Source organism: Miscanthus floridulus, chromosome 14, assembly GCF_019320115.1.
Source record: "Miscanthus floridulus cultivar M001 chromosome 14, ASM1932011v1, whole genome shotgun sequence".
Classification (NCBI taxonomy): Eukaryota; Viridiplantae; Streptophyta; class Magnoliopsida; order Poales; family Poaceae; genus Miscanthus; species Miscanthus floridulus.
In genome coordinates this window covers 89,297,766-89,320,038 of record NC_089593.1, presented here as the reverse complement: position 1 = coordinate 89,320,038, position 22,273 = coordinate 89,297,766, and the positions used below count along the sequence as shown (strand labels likewise).

General features: G+C 45.0%; 1 protein-coding gene across 1 annotated transcript; it reads right to left on the bottom strand.

The window, feature by feature from the left end:
- Nucleotides 1-17,780: 17,780 nt before the first annotated feature.
- LOC136503952 (EPIDERMAL PATTERNING FACTOR-like protein 2) lies at nt 17,781-18,397 on the bottom strand. Its single transcript, XM_066498865.1, has 2 exons — nt 18,284-18,397; nt 17,781-18,068 (listed from the first exon to the last, which is right to left on the bottom strand). The coding sequence occupies exons 1-2, from the start codon at nt 18,395-18,397 to the stop codon at nt 17,781-17,783; spliced, it is 402 nt and encodes a 133-aa protein (XP_066354962.1).
- Between the last annotated feature and the right edge of the window lie 3,876 nt (nt 18,398-22,273).

The window sequence follows — 22,273 nt, the reverse complement described above, 5'->3', positions numbered from 1 at the left end:
TGCCTTAACAAGGTTGTGTTACTTATCAAACGGATCTGATCCCTTTCATCCTCTTGGTTCACTGGCAATAATTGTAGGCCTTAACAAGACCTTTAACAGCACATCCATATTGAAAATGAAAATAATAATTGGAAGTGATAAGCATATACAACCGCCAACGTACCAGTATATTAACTGAGATTAGTTATTTGTTATTCCACTGTCATCTTGTATAGTTTTATTTTCTACACATCTACATACATCGATACACATTTTGCTGCAGGTTCCAATTACAACTAATCCTCTACTGGTTACCAGCACTAACCACACCATACCGCCAGACATAACCACAAAGAGATGGTCATGAGGCTTCAGTTCGAAAACTATTTGATCCTGAATTAACACATGTCACATATGCCTATGTAGTGCTCTTTATTACCTTTTACGCTGCTATATGTATGTAGGTATAAATTTGTATATTATTGTAGACTGCTTTGCAGTCCATAAATAAAACATGTATATTGTCCGAGAATCCCTGCTTCCACAGCACAGTTTACAGTCGTAAATGTCTTGTCACCAGACCTTATGTTGTCTGTACAACCTATAGACCTGTTATGTAAAGCCATGAAACCAATGGATGGCATCTAATATTCGAAATAAACCTTATAATATGCTAATCTATGGACATCTATGCATCGATTACTGAACTTATATACTCTATGCACATCTATGCCTCAATCACTACCGGAAACAGTCGCTTTGCCGTGTGCCATAGGCACTCAGCAAAGCCCAAAAAACACTCGCTGAGTGTAAAACTCGGCAAATGATTTGCTGAGTGTAAAACTCGGCAAACAGCACATGACATCTACAGTGTCGTCAAACAGCTCTTTGCCGAGTGTTTTCTATCGGGCACTCGGCAAAGACTTTGCCGAGAGCTAAAACCGACGCTCGGCGAAAAAAGTAACGTGACGGAGTGGAGATGGTCACGGCGCGTTTGCCGAGTGTCAAATCTCGGGCACTCGGCAAACTTTCCTAATTTGCCGAGTGTCAAATTCTAGGCACTCGGCAAACTTTGCTTCTTTGCCGGGTGTCAACGTCGAGGCACTCGGCAAACACTTCCTCCTTTGCCGTGTGTCACAGTCCAGGCACTCGGCAAACACTTCCTCCTTTGTCGTGTGTCACATTTCAGGCACTCGACAAACCTTCGTCCTTTGCTGAGTGTCGAATACTAGGCACTCTACAAACATGTCCCAGAATGCACAGAATTTTGGCTTCTTTGCTGAGTGTCATAGCGCAGACACTCGGCAAAGAAGCCATTTTAGTCCCAGAATGCATAGAATTTTGCCACGTGTACACTTTGCCGAGTGTTTTAACCCTGGCACTCGGCAAAAGGCCTCTTTGCCGAGTGTTACACTCGGCAAAGCTGCCACAAATAATTAGTTTATTAGGTTCGATCACAGCCACGTACCACATTCAAATAAACATCACATCCATCACAAATATTTAACAATAGGCATCACATGCAGTTCATATAGATATATCGACAACACACAAATGCAAATAAACTTCAGAATCACAAGTAGGTTCATTCACAACCACAAGTAGTCACAGGTAATCCACAAATGCAAATGCAAATACAAATAAAGTCACAAGTAGTCACTTAGGCCACGAGTTCTACTGCGATAGGGTTGGATCATGAGGCTCATTCAATGCCGTCGATTGATGCTGCACAAAGGAGAGAAGAGATTGCATGTGTGAGACAAGATTAAACAACACGTATGGTCTCTCTGTTGCCTAACTAGTATAACCCTTGTAACTATCAGCAATATCTTCTCAGTTGCATTGTGCTCTAGTATGATTGCTTAAGTACTAGTTGGTAACAAACATATAGCATTAATCACTAAGTTTCTAGTATCTTGGTATTTTTGTAAGATTGATTATGCTTAAACTAGATTATAAGGTTGTAAAGCGACTCATAGTGCCTGAAACAGTATTTGGAGCAGGTTGAGGAGGAGGGACTGGAAACGGTGGTGGAGGTTGAACGATTGCAGCATAAACACCCCTCATATATTCAAACATCTGTAGCTCCATCCTCTGCCGCTCTGCCCCCATCCTCAGCCGCTCTACCTCCATCCTCTACCGCTCTGCCTCCATCTTCGCCTCTAGCTCCTCTTGGCACCTCGTTTCTTGTTCTAGCTGAGCCTACAATATTTTATCCCAATGTCACAATGCAATGCAAAAGTATGTTAAAATCAATGAACGATGAATAAAATAGAAATAACCTAGAGTGCGTTCATCTAGAACCGTGTAGAGTCTGGTCGTGGGCGTATCGCCAGACTGGAACCCGTGCTCCGTGCTCGAATTTAGGAGAGAGTGGGAGTACTCGCCGTGTCGATGGTGCCGTCGCCGATCTAGAACCGGCCATGCTTCTTGCCTCCTCCCGTCCTCATGACCACTTCTCCATCAAGGTCATGGGCGCTTGGATCATACTCTGGGCCATGGACCTGCCTTGCCATCGATGTGTATCCATTGAGACGGCTGTGGACGGACTCGTTGTTGTACGCTGAGGGCGGGTCCTCCGGGTTATAGGCGACGTTAGACGTCGCCTTCCCCTTGTGGGCCAAAGCATATGCCACGAACTGGGAGCAAGGCTCGCCACCATGTGACGCCGACTGCAAAAAAAGCAATATGATTAGAAATTATGCAGAGTTGAACGTTAGAATAAAGAAATGAATTCGCGTACCCATCGAGCCGTGTATTCTGAGAGGTTGAGGTGCACTCGGCATCAGCAAACACCACTCCCAGCAAGCATTGTGATTCTCCTCCCACACGGGTGTCGCACCACCTGTCCACCATCAGGGCCCAGCACTGCAGATTGTAGGCGCATCACCACGGAGGCACCTACGTCATCAAGTATGTGACATATAAGAAGATGAAATTAAGCATAATTAATCTTAGAAAAAATAAGTATTAATGTTCTATATTTACCTTCAGGTATTGTTCCGAGGTCAGGCTCATGGTTCTTGCCGCCCTTTTAGGGATCCTCTCTCTAAGAAATTCCGCGTGGTATTGGATCATGGCCTGGATGCACGCCTCGTAGTGCATGTCCTTAACGAGTTTCTTGGTGGCTTTGTCAGCCACAGCATCCGCCTTGGCCTCGTATCCCTCCTCGCATCTAAAGAAATCCTGCATATATATAGACGTGATGTATCCAGTCATTATTTCAAGAATGTCCAATCAATGCGATGTATTGAGCAATGTATTGCAAGAAAGACTTATCCAAAGCTCGGCCTTGACACGCTGCGCCTTGTCGGCGAATACCCTGCCATCCCGATCAGTGGTGTCGGGGACGGTGACATAGTGGACCCACGTGTAGGCTGGTTGATAGTTCCGCCGAACTGCACCAAGCCAGGGAACTTTTCCTTGATCAAAAGACCTAGGATGCCGTTCACATGGCATGCGTGATCACCCCCACCGACCTTCCCCCAACCCCTGCCAAGTGATTAAGATAAATTATTGGTTTCTATTGTAATTTTGAACATATCAAATGAAAAATTAGTGATAACATATAAAGTTACTTGTCTCCATCGGGGCGAATCAGCGGGCGTCTCTCAAGGGGTATCGGCCGCCTCAGGAGGGTCGAGGGACCTTGCAACCACACACACGACGAACTTGAGGAAGAGGTACCTCCTGTCTCCTCCTCCATCCCTGCCTCCTCCTCCACCCCTGCCTCCTCCTCCACCTATACTTCCCCCTCCTCAGAGGATGAGTGAGCAGAAGGTAACTCAGACGATGATGAAGGTATAGGTGATGGTGGCCTCATCTTGCCTCCACCCTTCCCTCGACCCTTGGGTCTACCCCGAGGTCTCTTCCTGGACCCCTCAGTTGCATCGGACCCTTTACTCGTCGCTGTCGCTTTTGAGTAAAGCGACGTTATCCTCCTCATACCGCCCACCATTGTTCAGTCACCTACAATTAAAAAGAGTAAACCAATTAGCACAGATAATACATCAAAATAGATGCAAAATAAACAAAACATACTTAGAAAATAACATGGTATGACAAATAATAAATCAATTAGCATGGATCATACATGTACTAGAAATAATCATCATCATCAGGATTAGCTGGATCATAGGTCTCATCATCACTATCACGCATGTCGATATAATCATCCCCATGCTCCGAAGGAGGAATGTCATCATCACCGTCGTTGCTTAGATGTAATCTCTAAAGTAATTCTAAGTCCTTCACATTCTGAACCTCGTCTCTGGCGTCCTCATTAGCACCACTTTCATTATCTACTTCCATACCCTGAGCTTCGGTTAAGTCTATCTCAAAACTCCCTTCGAGCCCATCTTCTTGAAAGAACTCTCCATCATATGTGTTGGGGTCTATGTTGTAATCTTGATTGTTTGGGACATGTAGTTTACCGTGTGGTGATACCTTATACACAACATCCCAACCCTTAAGACGGTCAACAGTTGGCACGGGTATGAGAGATAATAAGCTTGCGTTGCCTGTTGAGCCACAATATAGACATCGTCTCCTGGTAAGATGGATGATTGTTGAATTTTGACTAGCCCAAGATTAGGGGTCCGCCTCACTACTCCAGGATCAAACCAATGGCATTTGAATATAACGGGATTAAGAGGTTTGCAACCATGAAACATGACTTCGTATATTTCTTCAATTCTTCTGTAATACTCAACCCCATCTAAGCCTTGAGTAAAAACTCCAGTATTTGTGGTTCTTCGATTGGGCCGACTCTGCTCGTGACTTGTTGTGTGAAAGCGATATCCATTCATGTCATAACCGGTAAATGACCTGACCCTATAGGCACAACCATCGGCAACCTGTCTCAACTCGGCACTCATAGACGCATCAGTTTGTCCCTACAAGTTCAAGCAGGGTAGTTCGTTATATTAGTCGCACGTACGAGCAACTTGTAATGTCAAACTAAGTACGAGCCAAAATGGACAGTACCTTCTGTTTGAACCAAGAAATGAAATCAGGTATTCCATTTCCCACACCCTCTCTAAGAAGGGTCGAAGTTTCCTGCAAGGTAGGTTCCCTTGATTCACGCCAGAATCGTTCATGAAATTCCCTGTACCAACGAGAAACAAGGGAGTTGGACACAGAATTGTGACTACTTGAGAAAAAGTTTGTGGAGAACTTACAGCGTGTATGGCTCTACTTCAGATAGGTTGGTCAACACATATAGCATAATAGTGCGCCACTCTTCATGTTTCAATGTCTTGTTAGTCGCACCACTTGCACTTCCTAGTTGCCCTCGAAAAATGCTAAGGTTAAATTCATCTTCGCTAGCATTGTAACAAGGGGGTAGATTGTGCACGCTAGGAAGGTTGTCAGCATAGTATTTTGTTGTGAAGTTTGACACCTCCTCCAGAATGTATGCCTCTGCTATGGATGCTTTAATTTTGTATTTATTTTTACATTTAGCTCGAAGAACCTTTTGAAATCTCTCAATTGAATAGCACCAACGGCCCTGCACAGCGCCCCCCATTCGTGCCTCATACGGGAGGTGCAAAATCAAATGCTGCATTAGATTAAAGAAGCCAGGTGAAAAGATCTTCTCCAACTTTGCAGAGCAACACAGGGGCCATTCTTTCCATGTCTGCAACCACGGTACGAGATAACTCCTTAGCATAAAGCTGGTGGAAGAAATTGCTCAACTCCACCAGCACTATCCAGACATGCTCAGGGACATAGCCTTGAACCATCATCGACAGTAGCCGCTCAAGCCATATGTGGTAGTCATGACTCTTGAGCCCGTTGATTCGCAAAGTAGCTAAGTTCACTCCCCTCTTCAGATTCGCTGCATACCCATCAGGGAACATTAACGTTTGGAACCATTCTAGTACTTCCCTCCTTTGGGCCCTCATCAGAACGAAATCGGCCTTAGGCTTTCTCCATGACTTCCCGCCTCCGGGAGGCGCCATGTCTAGCTTTGGTCTATTGCATAACCTCGCCTGATCCACTCTTGCCTTAAGATTTTCCTTTGTCTTATCAGGAATGTCCAAGATTGTAACAAAAATTGCCTCGGCGATATTCTTTTCAGTGTGCATTACATCAATGTTATGTGGAAGTAGAAGGTCATCAAAATAGGGGAGGTTTCACAAGCACGACTTGTGAGTCCATGCATGTTCCTCGCCATATCCCAGAAAATGATCTCCTTGGTCATTGACCTCGAGAGCGTCTAACTGATCATGAACTGCGGCACCAATCATCATCTGGGGTGTAGGGCCTTCAACTACTACATCTTTCATAAAGTTCTTTATGTCTCGTTTGAATGGATGGTCAAGAGGGAGGAATTGTCGATGTTTGTCAAATGAAGAATACTTGCCACCCTTCATCAACCAAATGAACATTAGAGACGCCTTGCATACTGGGCATGAGAACTTCCCGTGAACACACCAGCCGCAGAATATACCATACGCTAAAAAGTCATGTAGAGAGTACTGGTACCAAACATACATTTTGAAGTTTGTCTTTGTAGCTCGGTCGTATATCCATACTCCATCCTCCCAAGCATGGACCAAATCATCAATCAGAGGCTCCATGTACACACTCATATTATTCCCTGGGTGTTCAGGAATAATCAACGACAAGAATATGTTCTGTCGTTGAAAGAGGACGCCAGGGGAGAGATTGAGAGGGATAACAAACATGGGCCAACAAGTGTATGCGGCAGCCACCATTCCATAAGGATTGAACTCATCTATTGCCAGCGCACCACGTACATTATGAGCCTCTAGAGCTTTCTCCTGATGAATCATATCAAACCTTGTCCATGCTTCACCATCGGATGGATGCACCAGCTTCTCAGGATTGTATTGACGTCCGTATTTGTGCCATGTCATCTGTTTCGTGGATTCCTCAGTCATATAAAGCCGTTGGATCCTCGGTATGAATGGAAGGTACCGTAGGATCTTCACGGGGACGATGAGCTACCTCTTCTGACCATCACCAGAGTCTACCTCCAGGAACCTAGACGATTTACACTTCACACAGTACTTTGCTTCTGCATGTTCTTTCCTAAATAAGATGCATCCCTTTGGACAAGCTTGTATCTGCTCATATGGCATCTTAAGTGCACGAAGGAGTTTCTGTGCCTCATACATGCTCTTTGGCAGGATGTGACCATCAGGGAGCAGGCTACCAACAACTGTCAGCATAACATCGAAGGCTTCTTGACTCAAGCTAAATTGGGATTTTATGGCCATTAGACGTGCAATGGCATCCAGTTGAGAAACCTTGGCATGCCTGTGAAGGGGTTGCTATGCCGCAAACAACATATCATAATACGCCTTTGTGGTTGGCTCTGGCTCCTCCTCCCTACGTCCTTCATCGAAGTGTGCTTCATGATAGTCATTTAACATGTCTCCTACCCCGGCATCAGATCCTCGATGCGTTGTCTCACGACCTCATCTCTCACACGATCGGATTCACCATGGTAGATCCACCGGGTATAGTCTGCCGTAAATCCATTCTTGCAAAGATGTTTACCCATGACCACCTTTGTTTGTCGATGCATGTTTGCACAAATGCTGCAGGGACACCAAGTGCCACGCGTTCCTTTAACCCTTGCAAATGCTAGTTCCAAGAAAGCATCGGTCTTCTCAATCCATTCATCGGTGAACGAACCCTGATTAGAGCAGCCCGTGTACATCCACTCGCGGTCATTCATCCTCTAACATATCAACAAGTAATATAAAAATCAATTGCATCTACATGTTCCTATACTGTCTAATAGGTGAAGATATGTCCTAATCCCACCCGAGGATGTGTAGATGGGGTTAGTTTCCATGATCTACTCCTATCCGAGACAGAATTTCAGCAGCACCTCTCCATTGTTCTTCAAATACACGTCCAGCAGTGAGATTATGCATCCGGAGAACAATAGGGAGATGTTGAAACTCTGTCTCGGATCCAAGTAGAGCATGGAAACTAATTCCATTTACACATCCTCAAGCTGTCCAAAAAACATGGACAATTCGAAACAGATACAGTTATAGATATGCAAAGATCTACATATTTCTAACTGTATCTCTTTCGAACAGGAAACACCTAGCTAGGTTACGTGATATACGAACATGATATGGAAAGAGGGGTGTAGGATGTCTCACCTTGCTGTCCTGCAAAGTGACGAGTCGAGGACATTGGGGAATGATCCTTGCAATAGCCTCTCTTGCAACAAATGAACATAATAGTGTCAATTGTAAATTTTGGCAGCACCTTCTCTGCACGGTGAGGTAACCAAAACCTGTAACAAACCAACGGCACGATGGCCAACAACCACATACACACCAAATCAACGGCACGATGGCCGACAACCACATACACATCTTATACCTTGCAAAACCACGACAAGTCAAAGGTGTAATAACAGTCTACCCACTGCCTCACTGCATTTTCATGAACATCCAATTGCAGGTAGAGTTACAAGCCTTGTGGCTAAGAAAGCTGTAGCTTTAGCTACATGGATTGAATAGGCAATCAATAAAACGAGAGCCTGCAACCTCTCACTGACTAACAGTATCGTCTCATATTTTCTACCACAATTAGACACTAACACTACCACCTAACAGGAACATGTACAACAGCTTCCATCAGACACACAGAGATGTAATATAGCTACTAATGCAGGTACTCATTGTACAGGCTACTAATGCATCTATTTCATGGGACTAGGGATGAAAACGGATCGGATATGGACGGATATCACCGATATTACATTTGTTTTCATATTTTTGTCCGGATTCGGATTCGAATACGGATAGTGTCAACTATGTCGGATAGGATACGATTGGATATCGACATCATAAATATGTGATTTGAGTATTCGGATACGAATACGGTATCGGATGTTGGATATCCGAACTCGGATATGGACAGATCTCAACCCCTCTAAATGGATTCGGTTTCGAATACGGTCGGAAAATATCTGTACCGTTTTCATCCCTACATGGGACCGATCCGTGTTGTTGGCACAGAGTGTTCTGACTAGTTTTGACAGAGTATGAATATGAATGCAATGAAGCTACATTCTATAGACAGATAAAATGATATTACACCATTTCACTCCAGGGGAACTAGGAATGAGGCAATTCGAAACACCAATGTTCTGCAGCATGAAACCTTTTACCCTATTTCTATCAGACAAAGGGAACATGAAAGAGATGACCAAGGGATTACCTAGGTACTGCATGGGAGGCCGGGTGCCGGAGCCTGCGTCATCAACACGTGGGGGCGGGCGCCAGGTGCGGGATGCCGAGGGCCAGCCATGGGAGCCTGCGTCGTCAGCACGCGGGGATGGGCACCGGGTGCGGGACGCTGGGGCCGGGCGCGGGGCGCCGGGAGCCTGCGTCCTCGGCGCGCGAGGGCGGGCGCCGGGAGCCTGCGTCGTCGGCACGCGGGGGCGGGAGCTGGGAGCCTACGTCGTTGGCATGCTGGGGCGGGCGTCGGGAGCCTGGGTCATCGGCGAGTGAGGGCGATCGCGGGGGCCAGGCGAGGGGCGCCGGGAGCCTGCGTTGTTGACGAGCGGGGGTAGGCGCCGGGTGTGGGAAGCCGAGCGCCGGCGGCTGGTGTGGGCGGGCACGGGCGCGGGGCTGGCGGTGTGGTCTGGTTTGGGTGTGGGGCCGACGGCGTGGTCTAGTTTGGGCGCGGTTGTGTGTTTGAGAGTGAGCGTGTGTGTGAGACCGGGTGTGGGACTGGGGTGGTTGCGAGCGAGGTTTGCTGAGTGCCCATGATCTAGCACTCGGCAAACCCCCGTTTTGTTTTTTTTTCATTTTCAAAAACCTAAACTACTGCGCGTGTGGGGCCCGTAAAGCTGTTTGCCGAGTGTCCCAGTTATGACACTCGGCAAACTACAAAACTACAGGTTTGTCGAGTGCCTTCTCATGGACACTCGGCAAAGTTAGCAAACTTATTTTTTTCATTTTCCATCTTTTCCATAACGTGTTTTCCTCAATTTGTTCCGATATACTTTGAGAATACCTTCTCAAATTCACTGAACAATATATATTTGATTTTTTCTGGAGAGTACAAAAAGTTTCAAGGCCAAAAGTGAAAAAAAAACTTATTATTTCATGCAGTTGTAGCTCAAATTCAATGTGTATCAATTAAAATCCTATAATTGCACGTAACAAATTAAAATTATCGTACGGATCCAAAAATTTACCAAAAGTATACATGAATCAATCTATATTCTCTATTGCCTATACAAAAAGTTTTGAAGTCAAACCCCAATTCGACCGTCGCTTTGACTCCAAATCTTACCGAATCCTTCTCAACGCTACGATTCTTCTTCTGAGATACTTCAGTTTGTAAACATCGTACGTGACAGATTGTACGAAACCTTCTTAAATTTTTACCATGGCCTCCACGTATGATATCATGAGATCTTGATAAATCTCATGATTTTTAGACTTCGTTTGCTTTTTTAGAATTTAAAAACCATTCGGCCACACGTTCGTGGTCGTGTTTCGTGAACAAGATGTTCAAAATTTCTTTTCATTTCCTGGATAAGGCCTCACACCGGACTCAATAACATGAATATCATTTTTCTACTCATTTTATTACATTATTTGAATCACTTGCAGTTCAAATTTGACTTATACCAAAAAAATTCATTGAAATGCAATAAATTAATTAAATATAGCAAACGGATCCAAAAATATACAAAATTCTAACATGGAGTACCACATGTTGTATGTGGAGAGTAGAAAAAATTTCAAGGCCAGAAGTGAAAAAAAACTTATTATTTCATTCAGTTGTAGCTCAAATTCAATGTGTATCAATTAAAATCATATAATTGCACTTAACAAATTATAATTATCGTACGGATCCAAAAATTTACCAAAAGTACACATGAATCAATCCTATGTTCTCTATTGCCTATACAAAAAATTTTGAAGTCAAACCCCAATTTGACCGTCACTTTGACTCCAAATCTTACCGAATCCTTCTCAACGCTACAATTCTTCTTCTGAGATACTTCGGTTTGTAAACATCATACGTGACAGATTGTACGAAACCTTCTTAATTTTTTACCATGGCCTCCACGTATGATATCATGAGATCTTGACAAATCTCATGATTTTTAGACTTCGTTTGCTTTTTTAGAATTTAAAAACCATTCGGCCACACGTTCGTGGTCGTGTTTCATGAACAAGATGTTCAAAATTTCTTTTCAATTCCTAGATAAGGCCTCACACCGGGCTTAATAACATGAATATCATTTTTCTACTCATTTTATTACATTATTTGAATCACTTGCGGTTCAAATTTGACTTATACCAAAAAATTCCTTGAAATGCAATAAATTAATTAAATATATCAAACGGATCCAGAAATATACCAAATCCTAACATGGAGTACCACATGTTGTATGTGGAGAGTAGAAAAAGTTTCAAAGCCATAAGTGAACAAAACTTATTATTTCATGCAGTTGTAGCTCAAATTCAATGCGTATCAATTAAAATCCGATAATTGCACTTAACAAACTAAAATTATCGTACGGATCCAAAAATTTACCAAAAGTACACATGAATCAATCCTATGTTCTCTATTGCCTATACAAAAAGTTTTGAAGTCAAACCCCAATTCGACCGTCACTTTAACTCCAAATCTTACCGAATCCTTCTCAACACTACGATTCTTTTTCTGAGATACTTCGGTTTGTAAACATCTTACATGACAGATTGCGTGAAACCTTCTCAATTTTTTACCACGGCCTCCACATATAATATCACGAGATCTTGACAAATCTCATGATTTTCATACTTCCTTTGCTTTTTTTAGAATTTAAAACCATTCGGCCACACGTTCGTGGTCGTATTTCGTGAATAAGATGTTCGAAATTTCTTTTTATTTCCTGGGTAAGGCCTCACGCCAGACTCAGTAATATGAATATCATTTTTCTACTCATTTTATTACATTATTTGAATCACTTGCGGTTCAAATTTGACTTTTACCAAAAAAATTCTTGAAATGCAATAAATTAATTAAATATAGCAAACGGATCCAAAAATATTCCAAATCCTGACATGGTGTACCACATGTTGTATGTGGAGAGTAGAAAAAGTTTCAAGGCTAGGGGAGGAAAAAAACTTTTTTAATTTATCAGAGTGTCAAAATAAAACACTCGGCAAATGAACCTATTTGTCGAGTGCCAGATAAAAACACTAGGCAAAGATCTTTGCCGAGTATCACTAACCGACACTCGGCAAAGTTCTAACGGCCGGCACCCTGGTTGATGGCCGTTACACGTGGCGGTCTTTTGCCGAGTGTCTATTCTTTGCCGAGTGTCTTGTTGTGCTTTGCCGAGTGTTTTATTTCCTGCACTCTGCAAATCAGTTTTTTTGCCGAGTGTATTTATTTTGCCGAGTTTTTACCTGTAGGCACTGGATAAACATACTATTTGCCGAGTACCCGAAGAAATGCACTCGGCAAACCATCAGGCACTCGACATATATACCGTTTCCGGTAGTGAATTACTAAACTTATACGTGCTTTATATCCTAATAAATTGTCTATGATATTAATATTGTGTCACATTTACCGATTGATGATGCGTGCGAGGGCGCGCACCTTATATCCATCCTGTCTACCTTCACAAACCTCAGCATACACACGTACCGGCGCGTGCGAAGGCGCGCGAACTTCACTAGTACATCACAAACTAGGAGGGATTCATACAAGAAACCCCGCTACCACCGTAGTTCATCGCAGTTGTCCAGGAAACAATTTCAAACATCCCAGAAAAACAAGGAGGGATTCAACACATCACATCAACTTATCCACAAATCAATTTGTACATGACAAATTGGGATTCCACAAATTGATTCTTTCACAAAAAAAAGACAAAGTGGGATTCCACAAATTGATTCATACCACATACATGGAGGCCATAGGGGAGGGGAGGCCAGGAGGAAGAAGAAGCCACCGGGGCGCATCCACGCCAAGCTGTTCGCTCGCGCCAGGAACAAGAAGCCACCGCAGGGTGGATCTGCACCGAGCCACTTGCCATCGCCAGGAGGAAGAAGCCGTCGGGTTGGATCCACGCTGGCGCCGCTCGTCTGCGCTCCCGCCGGGGTGGATCCACACTCGCATCACGCCTAGGTCCCGACCACTCAGTGGCGCATGCAGCGGCCTCGTGCCCGCGCCATGTCGTGGTCCCGACTGCTCACCGCACCGGCGCACGCGCGACCTCATGCCCGCGCTGGGGTGGAGCCATGGAGCGTGCCGGGGTGGATTTAGGGAGGAGATTTGGGAGGAGGAGGTCTAGGAAGATTTGGGAGGAGGAGGAGGTCAGAGGAGATTTGTGGATTCGGTGGAGCCGTGGAGCGCATATTTGTGGATTGGGTTCGCTCTAGGAAAGAGAGCGGACAGAGAGGGGAAGAAAGGTCACAGACGTCAGCCTTGAGTTAACTGGGATGAATAAAAATTTTGGGTCTAGGACCTATGGATCACTATCGGTTTGGTAATATAACCGACAAGCCTTTATTACCAACCGGCAGTGATAATATTTATCACTGTTGGTTTGTTAGAAAATCTGGCATTGATAGGCTTTGTCCTTACAAACCGACAATGATGCATCTATTAGTGTCGGTTTTAAAATTCTGGAAGTGATAGGGCTGGCAGTGATTGTTTATTCTGTAGTAGTGGTTGGCCGCCATCGTGCCAATCGTCGACCAATGCTTAGCCTCAATGCCGAACCTGGCCTTTAACCCCTGCCACATTGCACTCTTCCTCACTCGCTTTGCCTCGCATCTGTCCCTTGATCTGCTCTATCTAGCGCTTGCTACTGCCATGTCCACGTTCTTATGCTTGTTGTTGTTGATCCTCTAGAGCCCAACCAACATTCCCACCGCCTCTGATCCACTATCCTCTCCCTTGTCCTAAGCGCACTCAAGCTAAGCAAATCCATGACTAAGCCCTAAGTTTCGCCACTGTGTTCTACTTCCTGCCCACTATCAGTCACCTAGAAGACACCTCATCGAGCCGCCTCTCCATCCTTCCTCCATCCTAGTAGTCAAGCCCACATACGCCTTGCGCAAGCTCACACGCATCTAATGTGTGCCTCTCTATCCAGCTCTACCGCTTTTCTCTCCACCATTGTTGGTCTGTAGTTGGGTTGTCACACATGGTCGGCCGGCCCACCCCAATCCAACTCGAGCCAAGCCAAGATCACATATATATGGGTTTGAAAGTAGGTGGGGGTACCTCATGGGGTTGCTCCTCGACGCCGATGAGGCCTCTACTTGCCGAATCAGGGCAAGCCCTATGCCGTAGCATTGGTTAGGAAAGAAGAAAGGGAAAAGGGAGAATAGAAGAAATTATGTGGGCCTAAGTAATGAGGACATCACTTCTTTGGATACTAAGGATGGATACACACTACACTCCTCAAGTTGCTATGCAAGGGCCAATCACTGGAGCTCGAGCACGACAATTTAAATTCTATGTAGGCTCATTCCTAAGTACTCATTTTTGTGATTATGATAGTAGATTCCTACCTAATGATATTATTATTCTTGGAACTATGGAGAGGTAAGCAAAGTATATGGAGAGACACATGGAGCTAGAAGAACAATGTGGTTGTCCAAACCAAGTTTGAGACCCAATTCATATAAGCTTAAGGACAACCAGTCCAACCATTCCCAACTACCATAAAAGGCACGGTCATCGTCAGAACTTTCATTTGTAATGGTCGTGGGCTTTTCAAGAGCAATTTCTAAATTTAAATCACAGCACCTAAATGAAACCGAATTTGTTTAGACCAATCATTATAGTTCAGCCTTTTAAACTTAACAATACCATAACTTTGACACATTAAGTTAATATAAATGCTACAAATATTTAAATACGCCCACAAATTTTTAGAAATAAATCTGGACACAACGTTTTTTTTAGGTGGGGAGAGTAATTTCGAACAGGAAGAAAACCATCGAGATACACTATCTCTTGCCTCAGCAAAGTTTGAGGAGGGACTATTCGAGATCTGAAAAGAAAAACACATGGGAGAAAACAAATTAAGAGAAAATAAAAAGAAAAACACATGGGGGACACGGATATACTACAGGCTGGTAGTAACTAGTAACAGCTCCAGCCTCCAAGCTCTCACGTTGGGCTGCACCTGTACGTGCGCCATGCTGAGCCTGCGTGGAGCTGTTCTAGGCGAGGAATCAGCCAATGCATTGATGGTCCGATGTTCCTTTTCCTTTTTTTTAGGAACCGATGTTCGTCTGAAAACGGTACGGATATTTTCTGACCGTATTCGAAACCGAATCCGTTTAAAGGGGTTGAGATCTGTTCGTATCCGAGACCGGATATCCAACATCTGATACCGTATCCATATCCGAATACTCAAATCGCATATTTATGATGTCGATATCCAATCGTATTCTATCCGACATAGTTGACACTATCTGCATTCGAATCCGAATCCGGACAGAAATATGAAAACAAATGTAATATCGGTGATATCCGTACGTATCCGATCTGTTTTCATCCCTACTTCCTAGGATTGATGTAGACTTTTATGGGCCAACGGAGCTACGTCTTGGGCTGTTGTTGGGCCTATAATTACTATGCTTAATATTTGCCTAGTTCATATTTACTGAATTTACCAATTTACATATATAAATATGAACTTTTTTATTATGGTTGGGGAGGCGTCAGGAAGCGTTAGCTGTGTCAATGATTGATGGGCCCATATGAGGGAAGGCGTTGAGAGGCGTCAATGAGCGAGGCGTCGGGAGGCGTTGGATGTGTCTATGGTCGGTGGGCCCATATGCGCCATAACGCCTCCCAACGCCTCCAAAGTTGAGAGAATTAGAACTTAAATAAAAGAGTGACAATTTCTTTTTTGTAGTTATTTATTTTAATCAAGGATAAAACGGTAAATCCATAATTGTAAAAATAATGTTTTGAGTCGATGAATGGGTGCTGCCGCCCGGAGGCCAGACAAGAGTTCTGCCGAATGTAGATGGTGTAGCGTTGGTGCTTCTCGTCCTCGCTCGGGCTGAAAACGCTAGCACGCAACAGCGTCACGCCCCAGCGCGTCGCCATGTCGCCACACTGTGGCCATCGTCGACTTGTACGCGCCGAGGACGCTCCGTTGTAGGGGATCTACGAGGGATGTGGCCGTCCGCCGGCACCCATTAGATACGGCTTCGATTTCCACTGTGTACAGACGAAAGGCATGTGAAGCTTAATCAATAGGGAGCCTGGAGAAATATATGGTTGCTGCTAGCTTGATCTCCATTGGTTGCACAGAACAGGACGAACGTAGGAGTTCTGCCGAATGCAAACGTAAGCGAACTCACCCTGGCAGGCAGGGCCACCGGCGCGACACCGTACGAGGGCGGCGGCACCGGCTTGAGCGAGGGAGAGAGTAGGGCGGTGGCGGCGGCCTAGGGTGAGTGAGAGAGCGAGGTGCGTGCGGTTTTGGGGGAAGAGGATTCACAATGACCATATTGCCCTTGATGAATAAAAATCAACAAAAACAACTATTTTGGGTAGGCATCATGAAGTGTTATGAAGCATTTTCAACCATTGTAAAAGGGCTCATATAAATATATATATTTATATTACTAATAATAAGTTGAACTCCGGAACGGTACACCGGAATGCACTGGTACGTTCCGTTCCAATAGGCTAACCGGAATGGTCACCAGAACAGAATTGACAAGTTTGCTAAAGGGTATGTATATATTGTTGCACTATGGTATGAGCAATATAAATAGTGGAAGCTATGTGCCATCTTGGTATTCTAACACAAAAGAAAATAGTTCCCAGCAAAGAGAACACATGAGAGTTTTATCATCGAATGAACAATAAAAGTAATAATTTTGAGCAAGTTTGATTATCCAATAAATATATCTATTTTAGCATCAATTGCGTGTCAGCCGTGTATCTAAATTTCACCTAAAGATGTTATAGACACATTTGAAGTTTTGTTGTTTGAATCCATTACGCTTACTCAAATTATTCATCATTAAACAACGGTGGTCTTTTTAGAATGGAGGGAGTAGCTTTGATTTCTAGATTTAGATCGCAGACGCAATCGGATTTGGGGATACCCGCCATATATGGCCGGCACTGGCAGTTCCGCCCGGAATGGCCGAGATTGTCCATAACGACTAGAATTGTCCGAGATAGAAGCCGGTACAGGATACAAGATGTTCTGTACCGTTTTAGTCACCCGTACGAGATGTTTCGGCCCATACCGGAACCGAATTGATAACCACGCCCTTTAGTCTAGCGACCATCACACATATAGACATTTTAATAGTCACAGAAAAATATATAGACATTTTAATATAAGAATTATTTACATAATTTTTACAGGTGCCACTTTGAGTTAAAATAATAATCTAACAGTTAGGAAGTATGGATCAATTAGGCTATAGCTGGTAGATTATATATGTGTTTAGCCCCTCCTGTTCAACATTCAAAACCTCAGGCTAATTTTTAGTCCTAGATTCAAACGCGCTCTAAACTCATGAGTAACAAATAGTATGCAGGCAGTAAGGAAACGCACACACATTATTGATGATTGCCATGAAGTGATAGACGATAGACTCAGGAATCAGGAATTCAGGACAAGATTCTTCCTTTATAGCTCACCAATACTATGCTATTGATTCCTCAAAAAAAGAAAAAAACATTTTATATATATATCCACAATGCATGCAAACAAGGCAGAAGAAGGATCATTAGAATCTGATCAACGCATGCCTGCCTGCCTGCTTCCCACATCAACCTCGTAGCCATCAGCTAGCCCCCACACACTTGCATCTCCAGGTGATCGGCTTGTAGTCGGCGTGGTCATCGTCGTCGTACGACGACGGCCGCCGATGATGCTGAGCCGCCGCCGCCGATGCTCTCGAGCCATCGCCGCCGCCACCGCCTCCATGACGGCGGCTCTGCTTGTTGTCCTGCGGCGGCTCGATGGGGACCAGCACGGCCTCGCAGCTGCGGCCCACGCACCACCAGCCGCACATCCCCTTGCAGCTCGGCGGTTCCGACCCGATCATGCTCCCGACGACACCATCAGTGCCCTGTTTTTTTTGACAAAATGCATACAAAAGACGTACGTACAGTTTTTATATATCAGTCCATGCATGTAAACCACAAAGAAATTAAACGTACGTACTACTTCAAGCACGTACAGGTGGGGTTCGTCGATCTTGAAGCCTAACCAACCATGGACTGGGTGCATGCGAGTACGTACGTTAGTTTAGTAGTCAGTAGTGAAGAAGGTGCATGTGCATACCTGCTGGGTCATGGCAGCGGCGGCGGCGGCTTGAGTAGCATGGCCTCCGGCGGCGTGCGTGGTGGCGACGAGGAGAAGAGCCAGCGAGACGAGGAAGACATGGCGGTGGTCCATCGGAACAAGCGATCAAGGGAAGAAGAAGAAGGGACCGAGTTCCGTGCCCCGGTGCCCGCTTGCATGCATGTGTTTATATATGCTAGTGCATGGGAATATATACCTAATATAATACTTTGACGTGACGTGCGTGTTGTTTACAAGTTGTATATACAAAGAAATATTGTTTGACCAGTTATATATGCATGGGAAGTCTAGATCCTATTTTTTACTATACAAGGAAACTATATATCTCTTTCTAAAAGTACAGTGATACTCCTTATATTCTACTATATGTGCAGCGCTCTCTTGTATATATGTAATTTCCTAATAAACGACAGATAAGAATTACATATGTTTTCATGTTTGAAGTAATTGCTCTCCGCATATATGTAATTTCCTAATAAACGACGGATAGGAATTATGTTTTCATGTTTGAGTAATTGCTCTCCGCGCGTCATTGCATGCTGATATTTATGATGTACATAATAAATAAATTAAAGATATGAAGTCACGCCGAATTGGTGGTCTCCCAGGGTGTCCACGTACGTTCTTTTTATTTGGTGCGTTAGATATAGATTCCACGGCTCAGATGAGGCGCGTCACAACCGGCCTTCATCCGTGCATTCCGCAGTGGATAGATGAAGCAACTGGACGCATTAAATGAAGTACGGCTTCCTCTAATAGTAGGCGGCATGCAAATGGACGGTGGCGCGTAGCAGGGAACGGTGGACTCTCGGCATGCATGGTCGGTGCCTAACTCATGGTGGTCGGCACGCATGCGAGCCGCTGGGGCCTGGCTTTGCTTTGCAGAGCTGGGCTCCACCGTGGTCCTCTCCTTCCTCTTTTCTCTCTCGTGTAATAAATGGCAGGCGGCAGCAGCTCCCCTCCTCTCTCTCTCCTCTCCGCACTCTCGCTCTCTCCCTCGCTCCTCGTCGGGACCGCCGAGGCTCCCCGCACCCTGTGCGCGGCGCAGCGACATCCCCCGGCACGGCGCCATGGTGCGTCGTCCAACGCCGGTGGCCGCGGTGGCATCCGAGCCCCTGCTCTCCCCCGGCACTAACCGTCGCCCACTGCCCGTGCAGACGCGACGAACGAGGATCACGACGCGACGGAGGATCAGGACATGGCGCAGCTCGTGCTCAACCTCTGCATCCCGGAGCTCCGGGAGAAGGCTCTCCTCTTCCTCTCCAAGGTGAATGATCACTGGTCCTCTCGCACGCCAACTCCTCCTCTCCCCCACGCGACGATGAGCCGACGTCCACCAGGTCGTGCGCGGCTAGGACAACAGCCCCACTGGCGGCGGCGGCTAGGGTTAGGGTTTCGGGCAACAGTGAGCTAGCACGCGAACAGGGGCGACGGGCGCGACTGGCCGAGCATGGCGGCGGCGGTCGCCCTCCTCCTCCTCCTCCTCCCTCCCTCCCTCCCTCCCTCCCTCGCCTGCCTCTCACCTCCGTTTCTTCATCCCCTTCCTCTCTCTCTATCTCTGTCCCCTTCCCTCCCGATGCCACGGCGGGTGCCAGGCGACGGCGCCCCTGCGGGCGGTCCACCGGCGTGGCAGGGGCTCGGCGGCCCCCTCCCTCTCCCCCATCCTCCATGCGGGCTCTCATTGTCTCCTCCTGCTGGGGAGCTTGTGCTCCTTTGCTCGATGAAACCCTAGGTGCCCGTGCAGCGGCGGCGACGGCGAAGCTCGGCGACTGGATTTGACAGTGACTCACCCTCTTCTCCTCCTTCGTCCCATGGCTCCTCCCCTAGATCCTCTCTCCCTCGCGTTTTTTTGGGAGCGGCAGATCCTCACAATAATTTCTATGGCAGTTGAGAACTGCAGATTCTAAAGCTTTTGCTCATTTTATTCCCTTTAATATTGTATTTTCTATTGCCTGAATTAATTACAGGTACAATCTTGATATATTAGCATTGATTTCTCATCTCCTCGGAGTGGATTGTGTCCATTCATTGAAAGAGCGGCAAGGTCAGTGCCTTTTTAATGCCATTTTTTCCCTTGTGTGATTTACGAAAGTGATTGGTTAATGCATATGTCCATGTGCTCCTTCTAGGAGATTCCTCTTTAACCGAGACCAATGAGTTTCCAGAAAGAATGATGCTCTATTTTTAATGTCATGCCAATTTTATCTGTATCTACACTGATGGACTCCATTTTTAGCATGGGCATCGAGCAGCGATAGCTTCGGGTTGCCGTGTTGTCGGCTGGCCTAGAGCTGCTGTTGCCTGACATGTACTCGAGCGTAGAGCAATTACAGCCATGTCATGCATACACCTTGCCACTCTCTTGTTTTTAAGTGCACAGATCATGTGCAGAGCTGGTAAACTTCATTGTACGGTGATGATTGATTGTTTCATTCTTCATGTTATCTACTGAGGTCTTGGGACTATGCGGTGATGAACTTTTTTTTTGACTGAGACAATGGAATTGTGCAGTGATGATTAATTATTTCATCCTTCCATGATTACTGCTGCCTACATTACTTTCGTGATGACAATATCATTATATCTTCCCAATTCTCTTTTGCATGTGTTCTTTTGTTTTCGTTAGTTCATATTACCACTGAACATAGGTCCATTGTCAATGATGACTTTACTTCATATATACTTCCTAGATTGTTGTGCTACTGAGCACACCCTATTGCCGATGATGTATTTATTCCTATCTCTCTCTCTCCATTTCCTTGTTGCTTAGTATATATTATGTCTTTTCTCCTAAATTCCCTTTAATTCTGCTTAAATTTGTTCGATCCATTTTTTTTTGCCTTCTGCTATCTGCTACAAATGCATAAAAAACAGTTTACTACGCTCCAGCTGAAGCGCCATGTCCTTATGGAGTTTATTATTTTGCTTTCCCCTTCCTGCTCTCAGGTTCAGTGCAGATGGATGAACCTGATGTCTATAATGTTTGCCTTTCTGATTTTATTATTGGAACATGATCTTTCACTTGTGCTCACGCTTGTGCTATTCTAAGTTTCCCTGCTTTCCTACATACATTTTTTGTTTTAATTTCCCTCTTTTTTTTGTCACAAATTTTCTCCTCTGCATGCTGCTGTGTGAGGTATGAACTTGGTAAACAGAGTGAGATTCCTCTCTAGAGATTGGTATCCATAATCAACTCAGATGAAGGTAGTCAACTTGCTACCTACCACTCTATGTCCATATTTAAAGTGACTCCATGATTTATCTAGGTAAATGATATGTAGTTTATTTTTTGTAGAACTGCATATGGATTTTCATTGTCCTATCTATATGACACCATATCTACGGTGCAGGAGCAGGTGGTGCCTCTGTTGCTTCTGCTCGTCCCCATATTTCTGTTGCTTATGCTCATCCCCACGTTTCTCTTGCTTGTGCTCTTCTTTTATGCAGGTTATAGCGACGATGACGGTCCGAGGGAGCTCTTACAAGCCTACGCCCAACGAGACAAGATGACGGGAATTTTGCATAGGCACTGACATCGATCAATACATGTTGAGGAAACATCCCACTCGATTCATACAAGCACATCTGGGGTTGGGGTTGGGTCCATTACATGTGCAAGTAAGTTTCTTTCTTCTCTTAGTGCTTCCCAGAGTTCATGCTTTGCTCATTTTCAATAGAGCTTGATACCGTTTATGATACTGTGCCCCGAACCATAATTATGTATAGAAACTGGTTCCACGGAGTAACCGAAATTGAACTTCTGCCCAATTCTCTCCCCTCATTAAAAATTCCATGGAGTATGAATGTTGATGCACTGTGACATCATTTTTTTGGTGGGGTGTTGTAACGAGGATATCTGCTTGTAGATGTAGTTTGTTGTTAAGCATGAACTAACAGGAGGAGGTGGAGGTTAGCAATTTGCCAATTTGATGCATCCAAGATGTCAATGAATTGACTAAAATGCTTATA